A 24,023-nucleotide genomic window follows, 5' to 3' on the forward strand; every position below is an offset into this window, starting at 1 on the left:
GACTGGCAGGGCATGGTGCACTGAGAAATCCTCGAGAAGAATGCCATAGTTAACAAGGAGCTCTCCGTTGCCCAGCTACATTGCGTGAATGAGGCTATTCGACTGAAAATACCTGATCGACATGGCCAAACCATACTCCTTCACGACAACACCATTGCTCATGTTTCACTAATCGTCAAAGCAGCGCTGCAAGAGCTCGAATGGGAGGTTCTTTAGCATCCGCTGTATTCTCCAGACCTTGCATCGACCGATTACCATCTTTTCCGCTCTGCGTGATAGGAAGGGTGTCACCTTTGATAACAAAGAGGTCCTTAAAAACTGGCTCAACAACTTCTTTGACACCAGACCAGGTGGTTTTTGGCGGAACGGCATTAACAAGTTGGTCGAGAAGTCGGAAGGGGTGGTAAACAGAAACGACGAATGTATAATTGATTAACTTATTAATACAGTTATTGTTTATTGTCAAAGTCTTCGGTAAAAACGCTGGAAACTTATACCCCATTAGTTATATAGGCCAGTAAGCAAAGGACTATTAATTTTGGTACAATAAAGTGCCTGTTTGAAAAGACTCAAAATTTTCCCAGATTTTTGATACTTTTTTTTCTGACAGTGTTGCGCTTTTTCTCCAAGTAACGAATGCATGACTTACTTATCTTATGTATGGTATACATACGTATATACGTATATATATTTAGATCAAGCTTGTTTCCTTTATGATGCAACATACAACCGTTATGTGAACAATAATGCAATACCCTTGTACGCAGGTATAGAGACCATTGTTATTACGTAAAAACGTCGGGGATGATCCTAGTTGTTACTCTCGCCAAAATCAAAGGTTGTGATAACAGCTGTTGCCAATGGTGTTGGCACTTTTGGCACACTTAAGAGCAATTTATGGGTGTTTTGGAATAAGTATTGGCATTGCTATCTGTTTTTGTTTTCATTATGGTAATGAAAATTTGCATCACTTTGGTATGAAACATGCACACACATATAATAATTTTTTTTGTTTGTTTTGGTGGTTGAGGTATGGTTCAAAATGCCTTCGCCCCAGCGACCGTCGTCTACTGCATTGAGTCGTATGGCTACTAAAACAATCCCTCCTCCTCTTTTGGGGAGACCCCTACCCGGAACTACTACATAATAACTTTGAATTCATCAATCAGCCACACACTTACCACACTTCGACAAACAGTCATAGCAGTGAGAACTCTATAAGTACATTCTGCCGAAGGAAGTTAAAAATATTCATTTACTAATGGAGATCCATCACTTGAAATGAGTATTTGTTGCATAAGTGTTGATAAGCCAGACTGCATTTTTTTTTGTTTTTTTGAAATTCTTTCACTCCAATTTCGTAATATGCACATCAGTACCCTTCTGTTGATTATTTCTCGTATTTATCAATTTTTACTCCATTTTACCAGCTATTTTTCGATTTTATTATACAAATATTTCAAATTTCGTACGTTGCATTGACTCATAATCAATTACTTGGTAACTAAAATATAAACGGCAAATAGAAAACTAGGTAGATCATAACAGGAATTTTCATTTCAATTTAGGAATTGTTGACTGGAACAGTTTTCGTTTCAGTCAGTGTGAAGAAGATTTATGTTCAAAATTAAGAATTTTTCGTAAATAATCACAATATTTCTTAAAGTGAATTTATCAAAAGACCAATCGACTCGATAACCAAAAATACGAAAATATAGTTTGTAAGTAAATTTCTAATTTCTGTGCACTAATTGCTGCTGGAACTGCGAAAGTAGAACAGTACGTCAAATCTGTGTGCGATATCTGTGCATATTGGCTTGATTTTATCTGCATACAATTCTACTCGTATGTTGCTGGAAGCAGGTATAAAGTGCAGATTGCGGTGGTGCTTTGTTTAAAAAACAAGTATGCTTGGATTGTGGCATTTCAAGGTAAGCATTTGCAATTTCTCTTGACTTTTTTGCCCCGAACAAGTGCAGTTATAAATATTTGCTAAGTGTAGCCATACATACATAGGTTCATATGTATCAAGCGCGCTAAGGTTTTTTTCGGGCAGTTCATATAAATTCTCTCAATTTTTGTAAAAAAAACGATAAAACTGCAACATTTCTTCAATGAAAACAAATTAAATCCAAGACACAGTTGAACAAATAAAGGCATTAAGTCGCAGGAAAATACAATAAAAAAACTATAATTCGATTTTGACTCGCTGCATGTTTCTTTGCACCGTTGGAGTTTGAGGTAGTAATGAAAATAATATGTCATTTTCGCAGAATGTAAGGGAAACAGTTGCTGGAATAGTTAAAATTATATGCAGGGTATCCGGCGGTAGAATTGGGTTTTATTTTGAATAATTTAGGAATTTTTACCACATTAGCTTCGTTATTCAAGCGAGTAATTTAGTCACGATGTCGCAATAGATGGGTGAACAAAGTACGTTCGCAATCGAAGCGCATTTCAAGGCCAATGATTGGAGTGCAACTGCTCGTCGTAGATTTTGATTACGTTACAATATTCGACGTTTACGTAATGCCCAAAGTGAAGGAAAATTTGATTCGCTCGTGCGTGCGAAGGTTCCCATTGGCCAATGCCGAAATCCAACTGCACACCGAGAACAAATGAATGAAAATACAATAACAGTTTGAAGGATAATCCGCCTCAAGCCGTGCGCAAGAGAGCGGTTGCCCTGGAACTTCCAAAAACTATTGTGTATAATATTTTGAGGAAGGATCTTCCATTTCACTCCTTCAAAACTCAAAGTGTCCGACCACTTAAACTATTATGCTTAACGAATAAAATTAGCACAAAAATTTCTGCAAGACAATATTGGTGCGATTTCTTATCGTAAAAAATATCTTTTGGAGTGATGAAGCCTATTTTCATTTGAATGATAAAGCCTATTTTGATAAATAAGCAAAATTGCCATTAGTGCTCACCTAAAAGACACATCCCACAGTTAAAACATCAATAGTCACTTCACATTCTCAAAATGACTGTTGAGACTGAAGACACATTCTTCCAATGCATGCGTTGGGAACAAGAACGTCGAACGCTGGGGAATGCAGTCCGTCACATAACTACTGAAAATGTAACCGACAAGATGCTAAGCAGTGAGGAAACATGGGAGATCATCAGTGGTTTCGCGGAAAAAATTCTCCGGATGAAAAAATTGGACCTGGATGCACACACCTAGTAATCAGGAGGATGGAAGGAAGATGGATGGTTATTGGTATCTCGACCTCACTTCTCCAACTATTGCCACGTAACACGGAGGCCAGATCCAAAGAGGAAATAATTTTTAAAGAATAAAATTCACACTTGTCAAAAGTTATTGCAATGCACTTTTATCAATAGTAATTTTTTAATTTGGCTTTCAATTTTTCATTCTGCATCGGGACACCCTGTGCATATGTATATTCGGCACAGTAGCATGGCTTTTAAAGCTATATTTGACTTAAATCCATGTGAACATCTTCAAAAATCCAAAATCCCCTTATAAAATCCAAAATCCCCAATAAAAATATGCCAGGGGGCGTTGCTGAGGGAAGTTGGAGTTGGCCTCGTGTGCTTACATCTATTAAACGACGGGAAAACAAGTCTCACATTGATTGATAGGTTGGTTTGGATTTGGCAGCTATTCGAGTGAGACGTGTTTCGTGATTTTCGCTAAGACGGAAAAACAGCTGTACCGTTCTGTAATTCGCTTTTTGTTTTTGGATGGGAAAAATGCGAGGAGATAAAAGCAAAGTTGGATGCTGTCTATGTGGACGCTTCACCATCTATGACCACAGTTAAATATTGGTTCAACGAATTTAAATATGGGCGAACATCCGTTTTTGACGAGGAGCGATCAGGGCGCCTGGCAGACGGTCTAACCTAGTCCACGTCATGATTTTCGCTGATCGACTAAGGAAAGTGCGCCAAGTAACAGAGGCCAACTGGTGTGTGCCAACTGGAACGGTAATTAATATTTTATATTATAAGTTTGGCGATGCAAAATTTATCTGCCCGATGGGTGCCGCGATTGCTCACGATGGACAACAAGCGGATGTGGCTGTTAACTTTGAAGAAATGTTTGGAGAAATTTAAGCGAGATCTGAATTCATCATTACACATCAGAAACTGAGCAATAATCAATCCAATGGATTTCTCTAGGTGAATCTGCTTCAAATAAGGCGAAGACAGTCCTATCGGCCGAAAAGGTCATGACGACAATTTTTGGGATACGTACGGCGTCTTCCTCATGGATTTTTTTTAGAAAAAGGAAGAACGATCACCGGACAATGGTACAATGCGTTATTGGAGCGCTTTCACAAAAAATTGAAGGAGACATGGCCGCATTTGTCGAGAGAGTAGATGCTGTCTCACCACGATAACGCACCAGCACATTCATCCAGAGTTGTCGCCGCCAAACTGCATGAAATACGTTATGAATTGCTGCAGCACCCTCCGTATTTACCCGACCTTGCTCCCTGTGACTTTTTCTTGTTCCTTAGCATGAAGAAATGGCTCGCGGGGAAAAAATTTAGTTCAAACGAGGATGTCATCGCCGAGACAGGGGCGTATTTCGGAGAGTTCGACAAATCCTATTTTTGGAAGGGTTAAAAAAAATGGCCAGAGTGTTGGGTGACGTATATCTAAAACGAGACTATGTTAAAAAATAAAAAATAATTTTTTGAAAAAATGCTGTTTCATTTCTAACACGGGTATTTATCCCCCTCGTATCTCAAATATACAATAGTGTGATTACGAATAATTACATTTTGAAAATTGTGCATTTAAATATTCGGTGGATATTTTAGTTAATGGCAAATCGTCACAAAATATTATATTATATTTTGATTTGCCTAATGTCAGTGTGAGTGAGTGGTACTAGTATGAATAAGAATAATCAATGTGTAAGTGAATTAAAAACTTATGCGCAAGCATGTCAAATCGCACACACGGGTATTACGAGCCACGAAAATAAAGTTCAACGAATGTTTTCAAGTAATTTGCAGTCGTTTGGAGGCAATTTTCCGCCGCTTACCCATTAGCAAATGCAATTACAGCGCGCAACAAATGTACTCGTATGCACATCGACACGTACATGTAAGTGCTTTCATATATTCAGTACGTTAATTTTATACATTTTCAACCCGTAGTCAATTAGGCATAAAAATACAAACATACATACACACAATCATCTGGTTTTGGCTGATCTAACAAAATATATGTACTATATTTACATATACATATGCATGTGTATTATTTATTAGTGCACTCTTTCATGTATGTATGTATGTGTATACTTGTATATGCACATTTTAGCAAGTGTAAATAAGTAAGTTACGTAAATGGCTGTCATTAGCTTCAATTCAGTTTTGTAATGCTTTCACATCGTCGCCGGTATCGTGGTAGACCTCATTCTCCACAAGGCAAATGGGTCCATGTTGCGATTGGTCGATTGGTTGGTGTTAGCAAAATGAAAGCACCAAAAACGAAGCAAACAAAAACCAGTGAACTATTTCTCAACAGAAAGGTGCTAATTTAGCAAAGTGCTGAAGGTTAAAAGGAGGCGACGAGTGGCATGTAGTTTAGGACACTTTCCACTCGACAGGTCATTTGGGATGGGTGAAAAATTGAAATATGTACTTCGACAATTAGGCAGACTATTAGGCACTACACACAGGTGTGTATGTATGCACATATGAAAGTTCATATGAATTCACATTTAATTTTATGAAAATTGCTTTTGAGCCAGAGGCACACGTGTAGGCGCCAGACATGAGTTTTGAAAATTACAAAACATTTAGTAAAATTAGGCATTTGTGCTGTGCGATGTACGTACGAGTACTATGGTTAGGCGTCTGATGTTTTTAATTGATTGGAAAGTTGGTATACTTGTCTATGAAAAGCCTACCCTGCAAGAACAGCGAGACTCATTCGACCGATCGTATGATGGTCACTGTTAATGGAAATATTCGGCTATGCTCAGAGAAAAAAAGCTCTCACATTTTTATTGCTAACGTGTAAAAATTTCTAGAGTCGTTTACACGACGTGTACTTTGGTATTTTCCTCTAACTTTTTTATTTTGCCACCTACATTATTCTGCGTACTGTACCACTTCTTTGTAGCCAACGATGAGGTAAATATTCATCACATAGGACATCATCACAATTAATGTAAATTTTAGTCGCAGTTGACTCATCAAACTGGATGTAAATATCTATCGCAAAGAAATGAAAATAAAACGATTATATTTTTGGCTTTATTTCCTTGATATTTCATACGTTTGCATTCATCTAAGTCAGTAATAGCGAAATGAGCAACATTTTTTAAAATCCGATTCGCGCTTCGATTTCTTATTGTCATAATACAACTATTTGTCTTTAGAATCTAATTATGTGGTGCGGAATCCAATGCCTAAATATTTCTTTAACAATGTTAAGTATCTGCCATGCGGAGTCGGCTTGAAACTGTAGGTCCCTCCATTTGTGGAACAACATCAAGACGCACGCCGCAAATAGGAGAGGAGCTCGGGCAAACATCCAAACAGAGTGTAAGCCTATATAATTGATTAATATATATATTACAAGGATAAGATTTTCATTAAGGTTAATGCAAGGATGAAGGGAATGGAGCGCATGTTGATGAGGAAAGGGATAAAAGCAGAAATAAATTTAAAAATTAAGATATGTAAAGTTAAAATAACATTAAATTCAAGTATATACTCAATATAAGATGAAGGGGAATATATTATTCGTAGTAGATAAGGAAAATTATAAAGATAAAGAATGAAATATAAGAATCAGCGTATAAATATGCGCAAGGCAGTGATAGGCATACAGATAAAGATAAAACAGAAATTGATAGTCGAACTTCCGATTATGGGCGACACTAGTTATTCTAATTATAATTATATTGAATATTGCAATAAGTATTACGCGCCATGCCGTTCGGTCTAAATAGCGAATTTGGAGCTTCTTCGTTCGGTGATTTTTATTCTAAATAGCGAATTTTTCCCCATGCACCCGCTTGAAAACTTTCGTTTGTTTTTTACCACACCTCGAACACATTAATGTTCATTTTGTATGCAAAACGTGTATAACTGTAGAAAAATTACGAATAAGCAACATTCTTTCATCTGTCACGGCGCGCACGTACAGCTCGCGTAGAGCCGCAGCCTAGCTACTTCGTTGGCTACTTCATAAGCATACAGGACATTCACCTACACATTGACAAATGTATAAACGACACGTGAGCATGCATATTTAATTGGGATTGTACTGGCATATATACATATATTAATGCATATGGACATAGAAGAAATACTTAGGAAAATATTTGAAAGTGTTTGTATCTGGCTGGACAATATTTTAATGGTCTTTTGAGACTTTGCAACTTGTCTGACTCGGAATTAACTAGTCAACGAATTTAAATAGGGCAAACTCGAAATTTTATGTATCTGAAATATGTAGGTGCCTTCTACATATATACACACATATTAAGAGCACCCGTTACTTGAGTTGAACTAAACTCACCTGAGAGCAGCAGTTCACTCGTGCTATTGACTAAATTATCCATAATTGGCTGGAATGTATAAAATGTCAAAGTTTCCAAGTCGTTGCCTTGGACATTGATTGATAGGAGTGCTGGTGTGCCACGTAGTAGGCCATTGTCGAGTTTCTTCAGTAAATTATTGCGTAGATTCAGCGTTTTTAGAGTATTCAAGCCATCTAGAGCGCGTTCCGAAATACGCTGCAAATACATAAAGGAGTAAAAGGACTTAGAAGTGAATAGTTAATATTATTACACGTACTAGAAAAAAATCTTCTTTTTAGTATGAAGTTTTACACAAGTATGTATGTATGTATTAGAATAATTCCTTTGCTGGTGTTTTGGCTCAACTCCTCAATTTTTCGTGTGCGTGACTTGATGTGGTCCCACAAATGGAGGGAATTTTTATCCGGCTCCCAATGGCAGCTGGTTTTTTATGAGAAGCTTTTTTGTTGCAGAAATACATTGAGCAGCTTTCCATTTTCCGCAGAGGGGTAATCGCTCGCCTGCGTACAACAGGTTTTGGGCTCGAAGACTTTCGAATGGTAGTCACGCGCAAACCATTCAGCTGGATTGGTCGCCATGCAGGTGTATAGTCCATTGAATTTTGATGTAATACCTTATTAAATTTGATGCGGTTCAAAATTCGTCTTGACTTATCACAATTTTTCTTTGCTGGCGGTCTTGTGCATTTTCTCCATATAAAGAACGTTCCATATTCTTAGTATATAGTAGAAAACACCCAACACCACCAGTAAACAAATTTTCAGAAATCAGCTGCTTCAAATGTTAACTCCTTTTAGGCAAAATTGCTACAAAACTGTATTTTTCTAAAAATTCTTATTAAAAATTCAGATGTTTTGATAGAAATTTGTTGATTTTGTCTTAAATTTGTTTACTTCCCATCGTCCTTTACGTTATTTTCATCGCTGTTCAAAGTGCATCCACGTTAAACGAAGTTGACCTCTGGACGTAACCTCTTAAGGGTAACATTATCTATCCGCCAACTGGAGTTTGAGGTTCGTTCCAGGGCCATCTCTCCAATTAGGTTAGGTTAGGTAAAATTAGGCAGGATGCATGTTTAAGACAAGACACTCGATGGACTTAATGCCCATTGTGATACCTGCATTTGATTTACTTTCCCTAACTAAGTTGCTTAAGCCACTTAGATCTTTTTAGAAGGTAAGTAGTCCCCGCAGTGACACGTTTTGGAAATTTCCCAGGTTTTCAAAAAAATAATCGCTAAGATGTTTGGCACGGCTTCTTTGAAGTGCAGGACATTCACAGAGGAGGTGTTGTACCGACTCAATTTCTAATTCATAGCTCCTGCATAAGTCATTGAGAGGTCTACTGGCTTTGGTGTCAATAGTGGAGTGACCCGTTATAACACCTATGAGGACGCTGGTAGTTGATCTGTAGAATCCAAGCAGACATTTTGTCATTCTAAGATTCAGTTTAGGCCGGAGCGCTTTCGAAGCCCTACAGTTAGTAGTCAAATACCACTTTCTATTGGTTTCCGCGATTACACACAGGTCAGTCGCAGTGTATAACTCCTTTAGAGGAATGCTTATGTCCTCTACCATTCGCTGAAGGTCAAACTTAGAGCCTATCTTTGAACACTCAACCGCTTTTTCATTTTCCTCCACTCCAGAGTGGCCGGGAACCCAACAAGATATGGTGCGGTATTGTTGGATGAGCGAGAGCGATATCCTGCATTCCTTGATAGTAGGCAGGATTGGAAATCTGTTCTGAAGCTGGTACCTCTGTCTTCACTAACAGCTCCAAGACGGAATCGGAAGTCGAAGCAGGGGTTTTCTCTAAATCAGTCAATCCGCACATACGCGGAAGAGCTAAGTTTACCATTCAGCCACCATTGCAGAAGCTGCGGGGACCTATCAGAGAAGGAGACTGTTGAGCACATTCTCAGTAATTGCCCGGGCTTGACAGCTAGATATTAAGGTCACTGGGTGCTCGTTTTTTCGACAGACTGTGCGCCAACCTAAACCCCATCAATATTCTCCATTACATCAACAGCTCTGGCTGGCTGTAGATATAATACATGCCTGTTGGAGGGCGCTTAAGTGCTAGTTGAGGAACGTCAGAGTGGTACTTCAACCATTTCACCTACCCACCTACCTTAAATTTGCATCAAGTTATGCAGATAATGCCATATCGGAGTTTTGTCATCAAGGAAAGATGTTTTTGATAGTATTGTAGCAAGGCGCATTCAGTATAAAGGACTAGACTAAGAACAATATTTTGTACGTTTTATTGTCAAAGAAAATTATTGTCAAAGTAGAAAACAAAAGAATGAATTCGTCTTGTTTAATTCTGGGCTGGCAGACACATGGACACGGCGAGAGAAAAAAAATAAATCACCTGATACCACCTGTAATGGATTCGCCTTGGTATCGTAGTAAGGAAGCATTCGTCAATATCGTGAGCTTTTTTGTTTTTTGATTTGAAATTCAGTGAGTTCTAAACGAATATAAAGGCGCTCACGTGGAAGTCTTACTACGGAGTGTAATCATAAAGAATATATGATGGCTTCCATGCATCATTAACGTGCTTTGAATAGAACGGGAATGTCTCGAATTTCGACTCCAAAAATTATGAAGTATTGACTATATATATTTCGCACACATATTTTCTACTTTTAGACTGATAATGGCTAGGGAATGAGGAAAAGTTTGATGTGTATTACGATTTTATAAAGCCATAAGGGCTACTACAGGTAACCATATTTCATATTTCACCTGACAAGATCTCCACACTCAAATCTTTATTAGACTTGAAAGATACTAGCACCTTCGATGTATAAAAAGTATGCGCAAATCACTTTTCATCTTAATTAGGGTCGGCTCTGCTTGATATATATATTTTTTTGTTTATTTACTTATTGAAAAAATCAACAAACTACGAAAGTTCTTCGACAATCTAAATTGCAGCATCACGAGAGAAATACTAAAATATTATTTAGACCTTTTTCACAAAGAAAAATCAAACGATATTTAATTCGAAGTCTCGTTTGTTTCTTGAAGTGCATTGCATAATTGAGAAATTGAGTGAGATATGAGAAAAGCTAATTTTCGCAGTAAAATAAAATTGGATTAAGAATTTGACACTTTCTAGTCTCTAGGCCCAACCTAACCTACTTTTCAGGCAACGATAACACTTTGAAGGTAACATTTTAGCTAAAATTAAATTCTTTCAAATATTTAAAATCATTATAATATAAAAATATTTAAAATCACTACGTTGCATTTATGATACTTAATTAAGAGACCGTAAAAACTAAAATTTCGCTATTATAAACAGCCATAACCACTCCTGAAATGTACTTACATGCACTAACATACATACATTAAAGGCATAGTTCAAGTTCCAGTATATTTGGTTTCCTGAGCAGTGCTACTTTTGGGTTGAAGTGAAATTACTACCCACTTAATGGCCATTTACGAGCTTGGCGCGCGCACAAAACACATTTGCGAGTCATTAAATAATTTAATTGGTGCCAAAAAGTGTTAATTTTCTCCTTTTATATCTACTTCAAATTTAGACGAAGTTAATAAGTGACGCAATCATTTGCTCACTAGCCCTTATGTGACCATTTTTATACCCTCGCACAGAAGGCTAAAATTAACATTTTCGACACCTGTCTTCTTTGCTTTTCAATAGTCTATCGAAGCAGCCCAAGACATTACGATTTGTATGGAGATGGAATCATAGGTGAGTTTACAGCGCGGAAATGGTTTGCAAAGTTCAAAAAAGCCGACTTTGACGTCGATCACACGTCCCGCAGCAAAAGTCTTTCTGAATTCGATGAAGAACGTCGCAAATCACTTTTGAAGCGGAACGGTCGCCAAACAATTCGTGAATTGGAGGAAAAAATAAACTACGATCATAAAACGAATCTCAATCTGATGAAAAAGGGAGATGAAAAATGGTGCCTATACATCAATGTGAAGCAAAGAAAGGAGTGGGTGGCTCCAGAAGTTACGCCTAAGCCGAGAGTCAAGTCGGATCTCATCCAAATATATGATATATGTTTGGTGGGACTGCGAGGACATGGTGTACTGGGAAATGCGTGAAAAGAATGCCACGGTCAACAAGGAGCTCCACATTGCCCAGCCACACCGCGTGAATGAGCCTATTCGACTGAAAAGGCCTGATCGACATGGTCAAACCAAACTCCTTCACGACACCGCAAGGCTTCTGTCGTCAAAGCCGCACTCCAAGAGATCGAATGAGATGTCCTTCGCAGTATTCTCCGGATCTTGGACCAACTGATTACCATCTTTTCCTCTTCCTGTCAAACCAAATAAAGGGCGTTAACTTCGGTAACAAAGAGGTTCTTAAAAACTGGCTCAACAACTTCTTTGACACCAGAGCAGGTGATTTTTGGAGCAACCAGATCATTTTAGATCCGACATAAATATTATTGTGATCAGATAAAAGCCACACCCACGTTAGGGCTAAATTTCTGTCCGTCCGCTGCAGAAATTGACAATATTAACAGCCAACTCCAATAAAATCCTACTAAAAATGGGCGCGGGTATATAGTTTGCGGTCCGCAGCAAATTTAGCACTTCCTTATTTCTTTTTTTTTTTTTCTATATTTTAACAGACTTGGCAATTGAGGCATTTTTAATGCGAACTAATTATTTCCTTATTAACTCTGGACATGCACCGCCTTGCCTATTTGTTGGACATTATCGTTAAAATGTGTGCTGGTAGTCAAAAGATGATTTTCACTAGTCTGTGTAAACAGTGAGGTGGCATGTTTAAGCCAAATTATTCATCAGTTCTTCAATATTTACAGTAAGCTAGATGTACAGACACACATACTTATATAACGCAAATGGGACTAATGGGGTTTTAAATACAATGCATTTGGGTATAGGTAAAATACTTGCTAGGAAAAGTAAATAGGAAAATTCTAATTGAAGGAAATAAACCAACTTTTTTATCTTTCCCACAATTCATATGGATGGAAAGGAAAAGGATAATTTAGCAGTAAAGTTCAAAAACATTTTACAGTATTTTTAATTCAATTACTGATGGTTGCCTTACCTTATTAAGAGCCAATCAATCCCCAACGAATTAATTACTCTTACTGGCTTGTGTGTTTTCTTACACTGATAGGGGTAGGTCGGTATTTTGAAATAGCCACTATAGCCACGGTCTTGAGAAATGGCTACAACTTTCAAATTAGGTAATCACACCGTATAGTCTGGCATCTTTAATGTTAATAGTACTTAGAACATTTTTTTATACGTCTGATATTTGTGTTAATTATAAGTACTACCAACACTCAACACGGAATTGATTTAAATCGTGCGATAACTTTTTACTGATTTCGATGTGAATGGAACCACTAGCTGAATGCTGATCATTCTGTGTGCTTTGGGTCTCACGGGTTTTTTGAAATTCATTCGCGGATGCTTAGGAAAAATATAATGAAAGTCGTCCACAATTGTTTAGAGTGCGAGAAAAAATCGAGCTGATATTGGAAGATGGTCATGTAACGTAACGTGAAACTGAGCTATGCTTCTTCACAAATATTCGCGCTGTGTACCATATAATTTGTAAGGCAACTTAAATTGCAAAGAAACTTAAATTGATATTAAAGGAATATGACCATTTTCGAAAATGTGTAAATATTCACTGTCATATCTCAAAGGTTAACTGCAACCCCCGTACAAAAAATGTGCAAGAGACTTTGCTAAAGTTGCAGCTTCGATGATGTGCTGAAACATTCGCACCACAGCCCTCCTGCCGATACAAGTCTTCTTTCCTACATTTTTTTTTGGACACTGATTTATCACCACGAAGAAAACTTATTAATCCTGGAAGAGCATCGTTAACTTTATAATGCAAAGATTATGCGTCGTTGACTAGACGACGGTGCTACTTAACGCCATTATTAAATTATCCATTCTATCGAGGAGGTTGGTTCCATGTGGAATAGTCCACGCAAGTAGGGAAATTCCTTGATCGCTATTCATTGAAGTGTGGCCAAGACGTTCACAACTTTTGGGATTTGCCCAAGTATCCGAACATCCGTTCAAAAGCAAGCTAATGTGAGAAGGCGAAACGACCCAGGATACCCGGTTGTGGGCTGGGTCTGGGATCCGCCACGTATAAATTTTCTGCCAATGAAAAAACAAACATAGTCTTGGATAGGTCTGCCTACTCTGATGTCGACTACTGCAAACGAACTAAGGACAAGGATGTGAGGGGATGTACCTGGAATGTCCGGCATTTAATGAGGTAGGTGTCTCTACCCGGCTGATGGGTGCACTCATTAAAACAAAGAGTGGCATCGCTGCCATTGTGAGAGACGTCTACTGCAGCTGATATGTAAAGTAGCATACATTCGGTGTTGGAAAAAGACTTCAGTAGTCCGAGAGAGACTTCGTCGTGAAGTATTTTCGTTCAGTCCGGTGGAAGAGGGTCTAGTAATAATCCACATCAAAGCGAGACTTTTCAACATCTCGCACATTTACGTCCCGGACGGCATATTTTGAAGGTCTATATAAAAATAATTTTTTCTATGGTATGATTGAACTTTGTGCAATATCCGCACGATGTACTAAGCTTAAAGCAAAATTATGTCATATTTGATTTCTAAAACTTGTCTCTCCAATTTATACTGTTTTTTACCACCTTTCGCAGTGTTTATTGCGCATATAATATATGTATACATATGTGTAATTATTTTCATCTCGTTACATCGATATCGTCTACTGCTATAACTCACCTCAATTCGATTATCGTCCAATTCCAATTCCGACAATATCCATAGCTCCGCAAATACAGTGTCTCCAATAAAATTTATATTATTATGTGATAACTTCAGCACATTTAAATTGCCTAGGCCCTTAAAGATATCACTGGTCAGCACAGAAATTTGATTATAAGCCAAATTCAAATAATTCAAATGTGGCATCTCCACAAACAAACTGTCATGCAGGTTGGTAATGTTGTTGTTATTCAAGAAAAGACGCTCACATTGTGGCAAATTGTGGAAGGCATTCCGATCGATTTCATAGATTTGATTGTGCTCCAAATTCAATTCACGCAAACGTATATGATTGGCGAAAGCATCCTGAGCCAATGCCACAATGTGATTATTCGTCAATATGATACGCTCCAAATATGGGAGATTTGCGAAAGCGTTACTCCTCACCACATCCACTTGTGAATACTCAATAATAATACTGGACAAATTCTTTAATGATTCAATTATCATTGTGGGTATATAATCGAGTCGGCCATGATTTTGTATAACAAATTTCAATTCACGCAAACGCTTCTGTTGAAAGAAGCGCGTCCAAGTTGTGTCATTCTGTAACAAGACATCGGAGAATATCCAACATTCTGCTTTTTGTACGGGTACATGATTCTCGTCAGGCGTGCAATAGCACATGAGTTTCATGTCGCGGCGACGTACACAAAATCCGGTTGTATCCATGGGACCCGTATATATGCTAGTGGCAACGGGGGAGATGCCCGCATAGTTGCTGTAGTAGGTTGATGCGGAGGTGGACGAAACAGTTGACAGGCGATCGCTACGTCGACGGCCTTCTTTGTCACGTGAACGTGACGCCACAGGCGCGAAGAGGCAAGCAAAGCAGGTGAGGCTGATGACAAGCAGAACTAGCCGTTGACAGTGAGACGGCCACATTTTGACTTATATACTTGAGCTTGCACGTCTTAACCTGCTGTTGGTGAATGAATGATTTGAGTTGTTTACAAGAATGTAAAATAAATTGTAGTTAAGTTATTGTAAGTGGGTCGTTTGGTGGGTTGGTTGATTTGCTGATTGATTCGTATCTGACCTGACTATTGTCTTAATGCTTTTTGGGTGCTTTTGGTAAATACCTCAGATGGATTCAAAAAATGTTGAAACTCTAGACGTTAACCTGTAAATATAAAAGAAATAATAAAAAAAAGGTATTAGTTCTAGTTGTTGAGATATTAGAATATAATTATAAAATACAAAACAAGCGATCTTTATCAGAGTTATTTGCTATCCCACTATAAGCATTATTTCAAATACCTTGGCAAATATTTTCTTTTCCTTAGCTTACTTGATGAAACAAGCCAGATATCACGAGCGGAGACCACTAAAGGAAGGAGTATGCTTTATATCCCTTGCTTGGTCATAAGCGAGATGTCGCTTACTTTCACTGCCATTTTTGTAGTTTAATAGCTATTTTCCCCATTTCGTATCACTTAAATTTTGCGGTAATAGCTATTTTAGAGGCTGCCACTTTTTCAGCTGAAAAATGTATTAGGTGCTCAACTAAGTTCCCGCTGTTTATCAATAGATGCCAGCAGTGTGTGCTAGTCGATGCTAACATAACCTAGACGTCATAAACCAAGCTTAGACATATGGCAAACAAACTGCTTCGACACATTAGTAATTTTGTTTTGGTTTTGTAAAAATGTCTGATTTTGTGCCGAATAATCGTCATTTGCGGGAAGTGTTGATTTTCCTCTTTCATTCGAAAAAAATGGCGGCTGAAGCGCATCGAGAGCCATAAAAAGTTTATGCAGATGCTGCTTTAAGTGAAACAACGTGTCGCGATTGGTTCCGTCGCTTCAAAGACGGTGATTATAATGTTGACGACCGTCCGCCTGAAGGAAGGCCAAAAACCTTCGAAGACGCTGAATTGGAGACATTGCTCAATGAGGATCCATTCAAACGCAAGAAGAGCTTGCTTCAGTATTAGGAGTTACCCGCCAACCCATTTCCAAGTGATTGCATGCTTTGGAAATGATTCTGAAATAGGGGACTTGGGTTCCTTATGAGTTAAAACCTAGGAATGTGGACCGTCGTTTCTTCGCCTGTGAGCAACTGCTCCAGCGACAAAAAGGGAGGGTTTTCTTCATCGCATAGTGACGGGTGATGAAAAATGGATTCATTACAGCAATCCAAAGAAAAGAAAGTCCTGGGGACTGCCTGGTCATGCTTCTACGTCGTCGCCTCGGCCGAATATTCACGCTGCGAAGGTTATGCTATTTATTTGGCCGGACCAAGTTGGTGTTATTAATTATGAACTGTTAAAACCAAGGGAATCCATCACTGGGGATCGGTATCGACTTCAATTGATGCGATTGAGCCAAGGACTTCGCGAGAAGCGGCCGCAATACGCGGAGAGGCATGAAAAAGTGATTCTACAGCATGACAATGCAAGTTGCCAAATCCGTAAAAACCTACCTGGAAGCACTGAAATGGGAAATCGTACCCCCGCCGTATTCTCCAGATATTGCGCCGTCCGATTATCACCTGTTCCGATCGATGGCACATGGTCTAGCTGACCAGCAGTTCTATTCATATGAAAACATCAAAAAATGGCTTGATCCGTGGATAGCCGCCAAAGTTTTACCGCGACGGTATACGGGATCTACCTCGACACGGTGTAACAAAGTGAAGCCGCACAGATAGAGACACAAGAAGGCGAGCCTATAGCATGAAAGCTGGCTACAAATATGGTGGACCCAGATGTGGGTGAATATAATTGGATGGATGCCGTTCTGGGCGCTGCCAAAGCAATATAGAAAGCAGTTCCGGGAGGTGTGACTCCCCAGAAGGAGAGGAGGGATCGTTTTAGTGGCCACACCACACGACGCAGTAGACGACGGTCGCTGTAAGTGCGAAGGCATTTTGAACCCTACCTCACCCACCAAAAAAAAAAATTAAAAAAAAAATACGAGATGGAAAAAAGTATTAGCCAGCGATGGGCAATACTTTCAACGATTTACTTGTCACCATTTTTACAGAATAAAGTTGTATTTTCTTCAAAGAAACAGCGAAAGCTTAGTTGCGTACCAATATCATAACAGCAAGTGAAAAGTTTGTGAATGTTTATTCTCTCTTCCTTTTGCACATTTTCTAATTTGGTCAAATTTTGAGGAAAGTGCAAATACCCAGCCAACAAAACTCTATCTCGCTTACGAGAAGATTAAGCAATCCGCAAGCGAGATTTCGGCGATTTTTTAATCATATAGTATTTTGACAATGACTGATCTTTTGTGCTTGACATGGAGTCAATATCACTATCCCCTTGGAATGATGCCTTACGCTTGAATAATATCGGGAATATTGCAAATTTCAAGAAGTCAAAATCATATTTTTTTTCGAGGCACATTTTCATTTCGCGAGAAGTGAACGCATTCTCATGCAGAGAGAGTTTGGTGCGAATGTGAACGGTAGTATCATTGGATCATTTTTCTTTGAAAATGTTGCTGAAAGCATTACTCCGGAGAACCGTAAGTGGTACAGAGGCATTATAAAGACTTTTCTGTGGCCGAAAATTGAAGACATGAGCTTGAACGATTCTTAGCTTCAGTAGGATGTTATGCCATGCCACAATTGACATTTTGCGCTCCGAATTCGGTAATCATGCTATCACTTTCGGCGATGTCAATTGGCCACCTCGGAATGGCTGATGTTATGCAAGCAATCCATTAACGATTCATACCGTTTAGGTGAATGTCGAGCAAGCCATTTATGAGATATAGAAAGAAACCTTCACCAAGGCCTTTGAAAACTGAGTTAATAGGATGCGCTACAGCCAAGCTACTTGAAACAACCACAGTAATGAAGTTGTGGTCTATAAATCGAGGGAAAGCTTGCTCTTTCGATTAAATTAATAAATATTTTTATTGATTTTTCGTAAATTTGCATTTAAATGTTGAAAAGAGTCCAGACTTTTTATCTACAAAAAAAGGGAGCTTGTATGTAAATATGTAACACATTGCAACTTCCAACTTTCAGCATACAACACTTGACTTACGACCTCAGACATTTTGTCGAGGTAGAAGGCTATGCTAGGCGTCAGCATCACCCATCAATTCCACACGCATGAATGAAATACCGACCTCAATCATCCTGGAGTATCCCGAATATTGAAATTCCCTTTATTTATATAATAACTTTAATTTATTGGGTACCGACCGTTTGGCACGAATGGTCTCCCTGCATTGTAATATCCTCCTCCTGCAAGCCTTCAAAAAAGCACAACAATATCTACAATTGCTGATTTTGCTTTGGTGCTATCTTCATATAAAGCTTTGTTCTATTCTATGCTTTCTCTTTTTTTGGAATGTATTGCTTGTTTAGTTGCCTTTCGTTTCTTTGCTCCCCTGGTTTGGTCATGTCCTACTTTGTACTCAGCGTTTTTGTATTCTCTTTAAATTGTTAAAAATTGTTTCCTTTTGCATGGATTTATGACGCTCATAAATTACTGCAGCAGCCAACAGAAATGCAACATCAATGGTTACATGAAAATAAAAAAAATTCTAGCTCAAACAGAACAAAATTTATATACCCAACGCACGTATTTGCGAGTATATTAATTAGCTGAAATTTTTAAATAAAAAATCTCGGATGGCTTCCAAAAATACACATATCCCCAGGCTGGGCCCCAAAAACAACTGCATTCGAGTACTTTCATTATGTAAGAGAGGTTCAACTGATTTATTGAGAGGTTCGTGCTTATTTTTTGCAGGCTGCAGCGAGTGTTGCTGATAAGGAGGCGATAATTGACATTTTATGTATATTATTTTCTAGCCGTGAATACATTGAAGCGAATTTCTTAGCAAAAAGTGATATTTAATAGAAGAAATCACGCTAATTCGCCATTACCAAGAATAATATTTGTAGTAAAATGATCAATTTGAACCAATGTGAAAAAAACGTTACCGCCTTTTTTTTGCGCCTTATTTTCCTTTTCTCTAATCAGCTGTTCAGTTTTGTGCACTTTAATGCAAACACAATTTTGCAAGCTGCTTTGTGCTTTTAGGATTTCAATCGATTTCGTTGCGACAACAGGTGGCAAAAAAATTCCAGCGAAAGGTATGAGTGAATTTAATTAAATTAATTCTATATATCAGTTGAAATTCCAAAAGTATTGTGTTAGTTATTGGTTCAGAAAAAGTTAATTGTCATTAGAAACATTAATTTTTAAAGAAAAATTGTTTAGTTGTACGCAGGATTTATTCAATATTAATGTTACCTGTTGTCTACATTGGTGCAAAAATTTTCAAATAATTCTCTTAGACCAAATATGCGGCAAATCAAAGGCTTGGCTCAATTGGAAATTGAAATTACGCGTTTCAAAAGGATGGAGTGGAATAGAAGTGCAATGTGGGACTGTTGCTATATTTGGGTGTAGTCAAAATATCTGTATGGCGAATGGTATGTTCATCGAAATTTAGGCTGTCTGCAGTTATCGTTTCAATGCCACGAAATATATTCGAAAAAATAAAATATACTTTCATTTCAATAAGAACGCTCATCAACCTCAGAAGGGTGCAGAAAATTATGACAAATTGTATAAAATCTATCCTTTACTGACGAGAATTAATGAAGTATGCAATAGTCTCGCGAAAGGGCAGTATTTAAGCGTTAATAAGCAAATGATTCCTTTTAAGGGTATGTATGTTGCCATAAAACATATTTATATTTTCTTTACTTAAAATAGTTTCTCTTGTTTTCAATGGCTGGCATATCTAGCTTGGTATATGATTTCTGCCTCTATGTTGGTTATAGGACCTGTGATTCTTTTGAATCAGGGATATAATCAAATATTGTCCTTCATTTGACTTTCCATATACCAGAAAATCAAAACTTTAAGATTTTTTTGATAACTGGTTTACATTTGCAAGTTTAGTGGTTGCCTTAAAAGAAAACAGAACGATTCGCAACAACCGCTTAAAAATTTGTGTGTTTAAATTGGACGATAACATGGCTAAATATGGATTTTATAATTTAACAATAAAAGTGTCATATTGGTTTCAAATTACATGGCATATCAACCCGTCACTCAATGCATTCGTCCGGCTATAGTTGAATGATACAATAATATCTTAATTAGGATGAATTAAAAGGTGATGCTGGAAAACCATATTATGATGGTGTGTATTATTTTTGATCACTAAAAAACACAGAATGTAAATTTAACTTCGAAATATTTATGAAAATCTTAAAAACGTATTCAACGCCAAACAACATAGACTGCACTCACTGAAATGAGGAACATAACAATTTCTGTACGGTTTTTTGAGTCATGAACTTTGACATAACAATAAGGAAAAGCAGTTGAATTCAATGAAAAATGGGTTTTTCAAAATAACTAGCATTATTTTCCTTAAGTCATTAGTCAATTATATATTTTTTAAATTTAATTTAATTTTAAGAGTAAACAAATTTATTATGAAATAGATTATCTAGGAATAGAATGGAGTGATGATGATTTCTTTGATATTTTAGCCTTAAACTCATTATTTTACAAACATTTCGGACTCGTATTTTTTTTCGCTAGTATGAATTGGTATTTTGCTGAAGCATGTCTGGCCATGCATTTGACATCTCGTAAGACGAATTAGTTGAGCTGAAAAGTGAACAGGTGGTATTCTTATTCACTACTACACTTTATTCCCTGCAGGGTATAAACGTCATTGGTATGACAAGTATCACGTTGTGTTCTCAGGGTGTTTCACAATGTTCGGCATCACAAATACATAAAATATAAAAGCGCTGGGTATAAAAGAGAAAAGTAACAAAGCAGTTTAATAATAAAATAGCTCTTACAACTCTTCCGTTGAATTCCGTGAATTGCCTGTGAAATAGTTGTTCGCGTGTATTTTATTGCAAACAACAATAGCAACATCTACCATCTATTTTTTTAACTTGCTCTTGATATTTTGTTTGAAATTGTGGCATCATTTTTATATATACTTATGGAAGTAGGTCTTGATTTAATGAATTAATAATAATGGGTACTTTTTTGGTTGCACTTTCCACAATTTGATGCTCGTTGGCTTTTTTTTTTTGTTTCCCCTTTATTTATTGTTCCGTCATTCAGTTTATTATAACAGTCGCTCAAGTGAGATACTTGGAATGTTTTTTTATTAAATCAAAATTAGTCTACTTATTTCTCTGTTCGAATATATATCATAGGTTCAATTTAAACCACAAAAACAAATTTTCTTTAAAATTCCAACAATGTACATTAAAAAAATATTAATTTTTATTTTATACTGCTTTGTTATTGAAACGAGCAATTCCACTATTCATCCCATTGCGATTGCCAATTCTGCGTATAAGTTAGAGCTGACCTTTTGCTATATCTACTGGGATACTTCTATATATATGAGTTTATATAGGTACATACACATACTGAAATACAAGTGAAACTGGATGAAAGACTCAATTGATTAAAGTTCTTTGAAAGTGAATTGCAGAACTTGTGCAATGTATCGGGTGATTTTTAAGAGCTTGAGAACTTAAAATGATAAAATAAACAGAAATATTGTTGAACTTTTTTTTTAATATTGCAAAGTAAATTTCCACAACTTTGTGGCGTTGTTCTGGCGTTAAACGATTCGTGATGGCTTGCCAAAATTTATTGAAGAAAAATATCAACGCAGCTTCCAATTCTCAGCTGGCATATTTATCGATATCGATAAGTCTCATGCACCTAAAAAAACCACTCTATACGACTACAAAGCGAGATTAATATTTTTGTTTTTTAATTAAAAAAGTTTTTTTTTTATTTTCTGAAGTTCAGAATTACTAGACATAAAAAATCGCTAAATTTTGTTTTAAATGCGAGTTTTACTTTTTGTATTTTACACACAATAATGAAGTCAATGCACTTCTGTATTCGCTTGAACCAAATTCCAAAGCACTTTTGCCACCGAAAAGTGGATACGTTCAAAACGACCGATTTAAAGGGTTCAAAAGCTTCTTCTGGCGTTGAAAAACTTTGATCTTGAGAAATCAATGACTGTGTGGCAAATTACCCATTAATCCGATCTTTTTAGTGTTTAGAAACTCTCTCGTGTGAGCCGATATGAGAGAACTCTCATTGTCTTGGTGAGAGATGTGTTCGTTTCGGTGGTTGGTTTTTCTTAATTCTCTGAAAACTTCTGGCAAGCAAGTTGTTTTGTACCACGCAGAATTGACTGTTTTAAATGTCTTTGGTGGTACAGTTGCGACATGACAAGATTTTCCGAAAAAACAGATAGTCATTTGATGTAATGTGCTTCCTCCGTGAACAACTTTTGTTGATTTATGTTCTTTGTGGAACACACATACCGTCCTCTGCTGAATTTCTTCAACATTTCTTTACACCAATCGACACGAGTCCTTTTTTGGGCAATTGACAAATTATGTGATATCCAACGATATCAAATCTTCTTGTGTTCTGGTCCCACTAATGCCAAAGGCTTCAAATGGCGATCTTTCGTTATCAATTGATGCACAGCATTGCTTATTTCTGGCTGAATAATTTTTTGGGCAGTCTTCACGAGATTCATCCTACAAGGATCGACGACCACGTTGGAACTCTTTGTACCAACGTCTCAGAGTGGCTGAGAGTCAGACATCAACGCCAAAAGTCAAAGTAAGTTGATTAATACACTCCTGCCTCGATAATCCACCTCGAAACCACCTAAATCATTGCACGAGAATTTACGCGAGCTAAGGGCCGCGCCTCATTTCAAGCGGTGTTTTTTAGGTGTTTTTTTAAAGCGTGTAAAACGGAAAGAGATTTTTATTTTTATTTTTGTTTTCAGTATTTTATTTTTTGGCGGCCGCCGTAGCCGAATGGGTTGGTACGTGATTACCATTCAGAATTCTCAGAGAGAACGTAGGTTCGAATCTCGGTGAAACAACAAAATTAAGAGAAACATTTTTCTAACAGCAGCCGCCCCTCAGCAGGCAATGGCGAACCTCCGAGTGTATTTCTGCAATGAAAAAGCTGCTCATAAAGAAATATTTGCCGTTCGGAGTCGGCTTGAAACTGTAGGTCCCTCCATTTGCGGAACAAAATGAAGACACACGCCACAAATAGGCCACAATTTGGCCAAACACCCAAAAAGGGTGTACGCGCCAATTATAAGTATATATATATATTTTATTTTTTGATCCATTGTTATAAAATAAGCCTTCTTCGTATGGCAACGAAGTTCGTTCAAAAAGGTGGAAGCCTCTAAACAAAGGCCTTCCATACAAAGGTTTGTGTTCTGCGACAAGGAAAAAAAATGTAGTATTTTTTCGCACCTTTAAAGTCAAAAAGGGGTCAAAAGACGGTTTTTCAAGAACCAATGGTATTTTGTAGCAATGGTATTTTGAGACTTGTACAAAATAAATAAACCTTGAAGCAAAATAAATAAGAAATACATGTCCTCTTCTCACAGATATGTAAATAATAAGGAAAATATTCGTAATATTTAAGGTTCAGTGACAGACCTGTACATACAATCCATACTTATATAAACCATTTAGAAAATTACGTATTGAAATATTAACAAGAAAACACTGATATTTAGTTTGTTTTTGAAAAAAGAATTTTCATTACTTGCACAACTTCATTTTCATTTCATTTTTACAGATTCGGGGAAGTTAAATGCCACAAACCACATGAGCCCCAGAAACAAAGCACAGCAGAAATATCAAAGCGAA

General features: G+C 37.3%; 1 protein-coding gene across 2 annotated transcripts in view; it reads right to left on the reverse strand.

The window, feature by feature from the left end:
• Positions 1–24,023, reverse strand: part of LOC129242339 (connectin-like) — a 194,964-nt gene that overhangs the window by 86,385 nt on the left and 84,556 nt on the right. For both annotated transcript variants that reach the window (XM_054878928.1, XM_054878927.1), the window contains exons 2-3: positions 14,304–15,468; positions 7,525–7,741 (exon numbers count right to left, since the gene is read on the reverse strand). In XM_054878928.1, coding sequence (XP_054734903.1) covers positions 7,525–7,741; positions 14,304–15,230 — 1,144 coding nt within the window. In that variant the 5' untranslated portion in view covers positions 15,231–15,468. The remainder of the gene's footprint in view (positions 1–7,524; positions 7,742–14,303; positions 15,469–24,023) is intronic.

This window comes from Anastrepha obliqua, chromosome 3 (assembly GCF_027943255.1).
Source record: "Anastrepha obliqua isolate idAnaObli1 chromosome 3, idAnaObli1_1.0, whole genome shotgun sequence".
In the NCBI taxonomy this organism is placed as follows: domain Eukaryota; kingdom Metazoa; phylum Arthropoda; class Insecta; order Diptera; family Tephritidae; genus Anastrepha; species Anastrepha obliqua.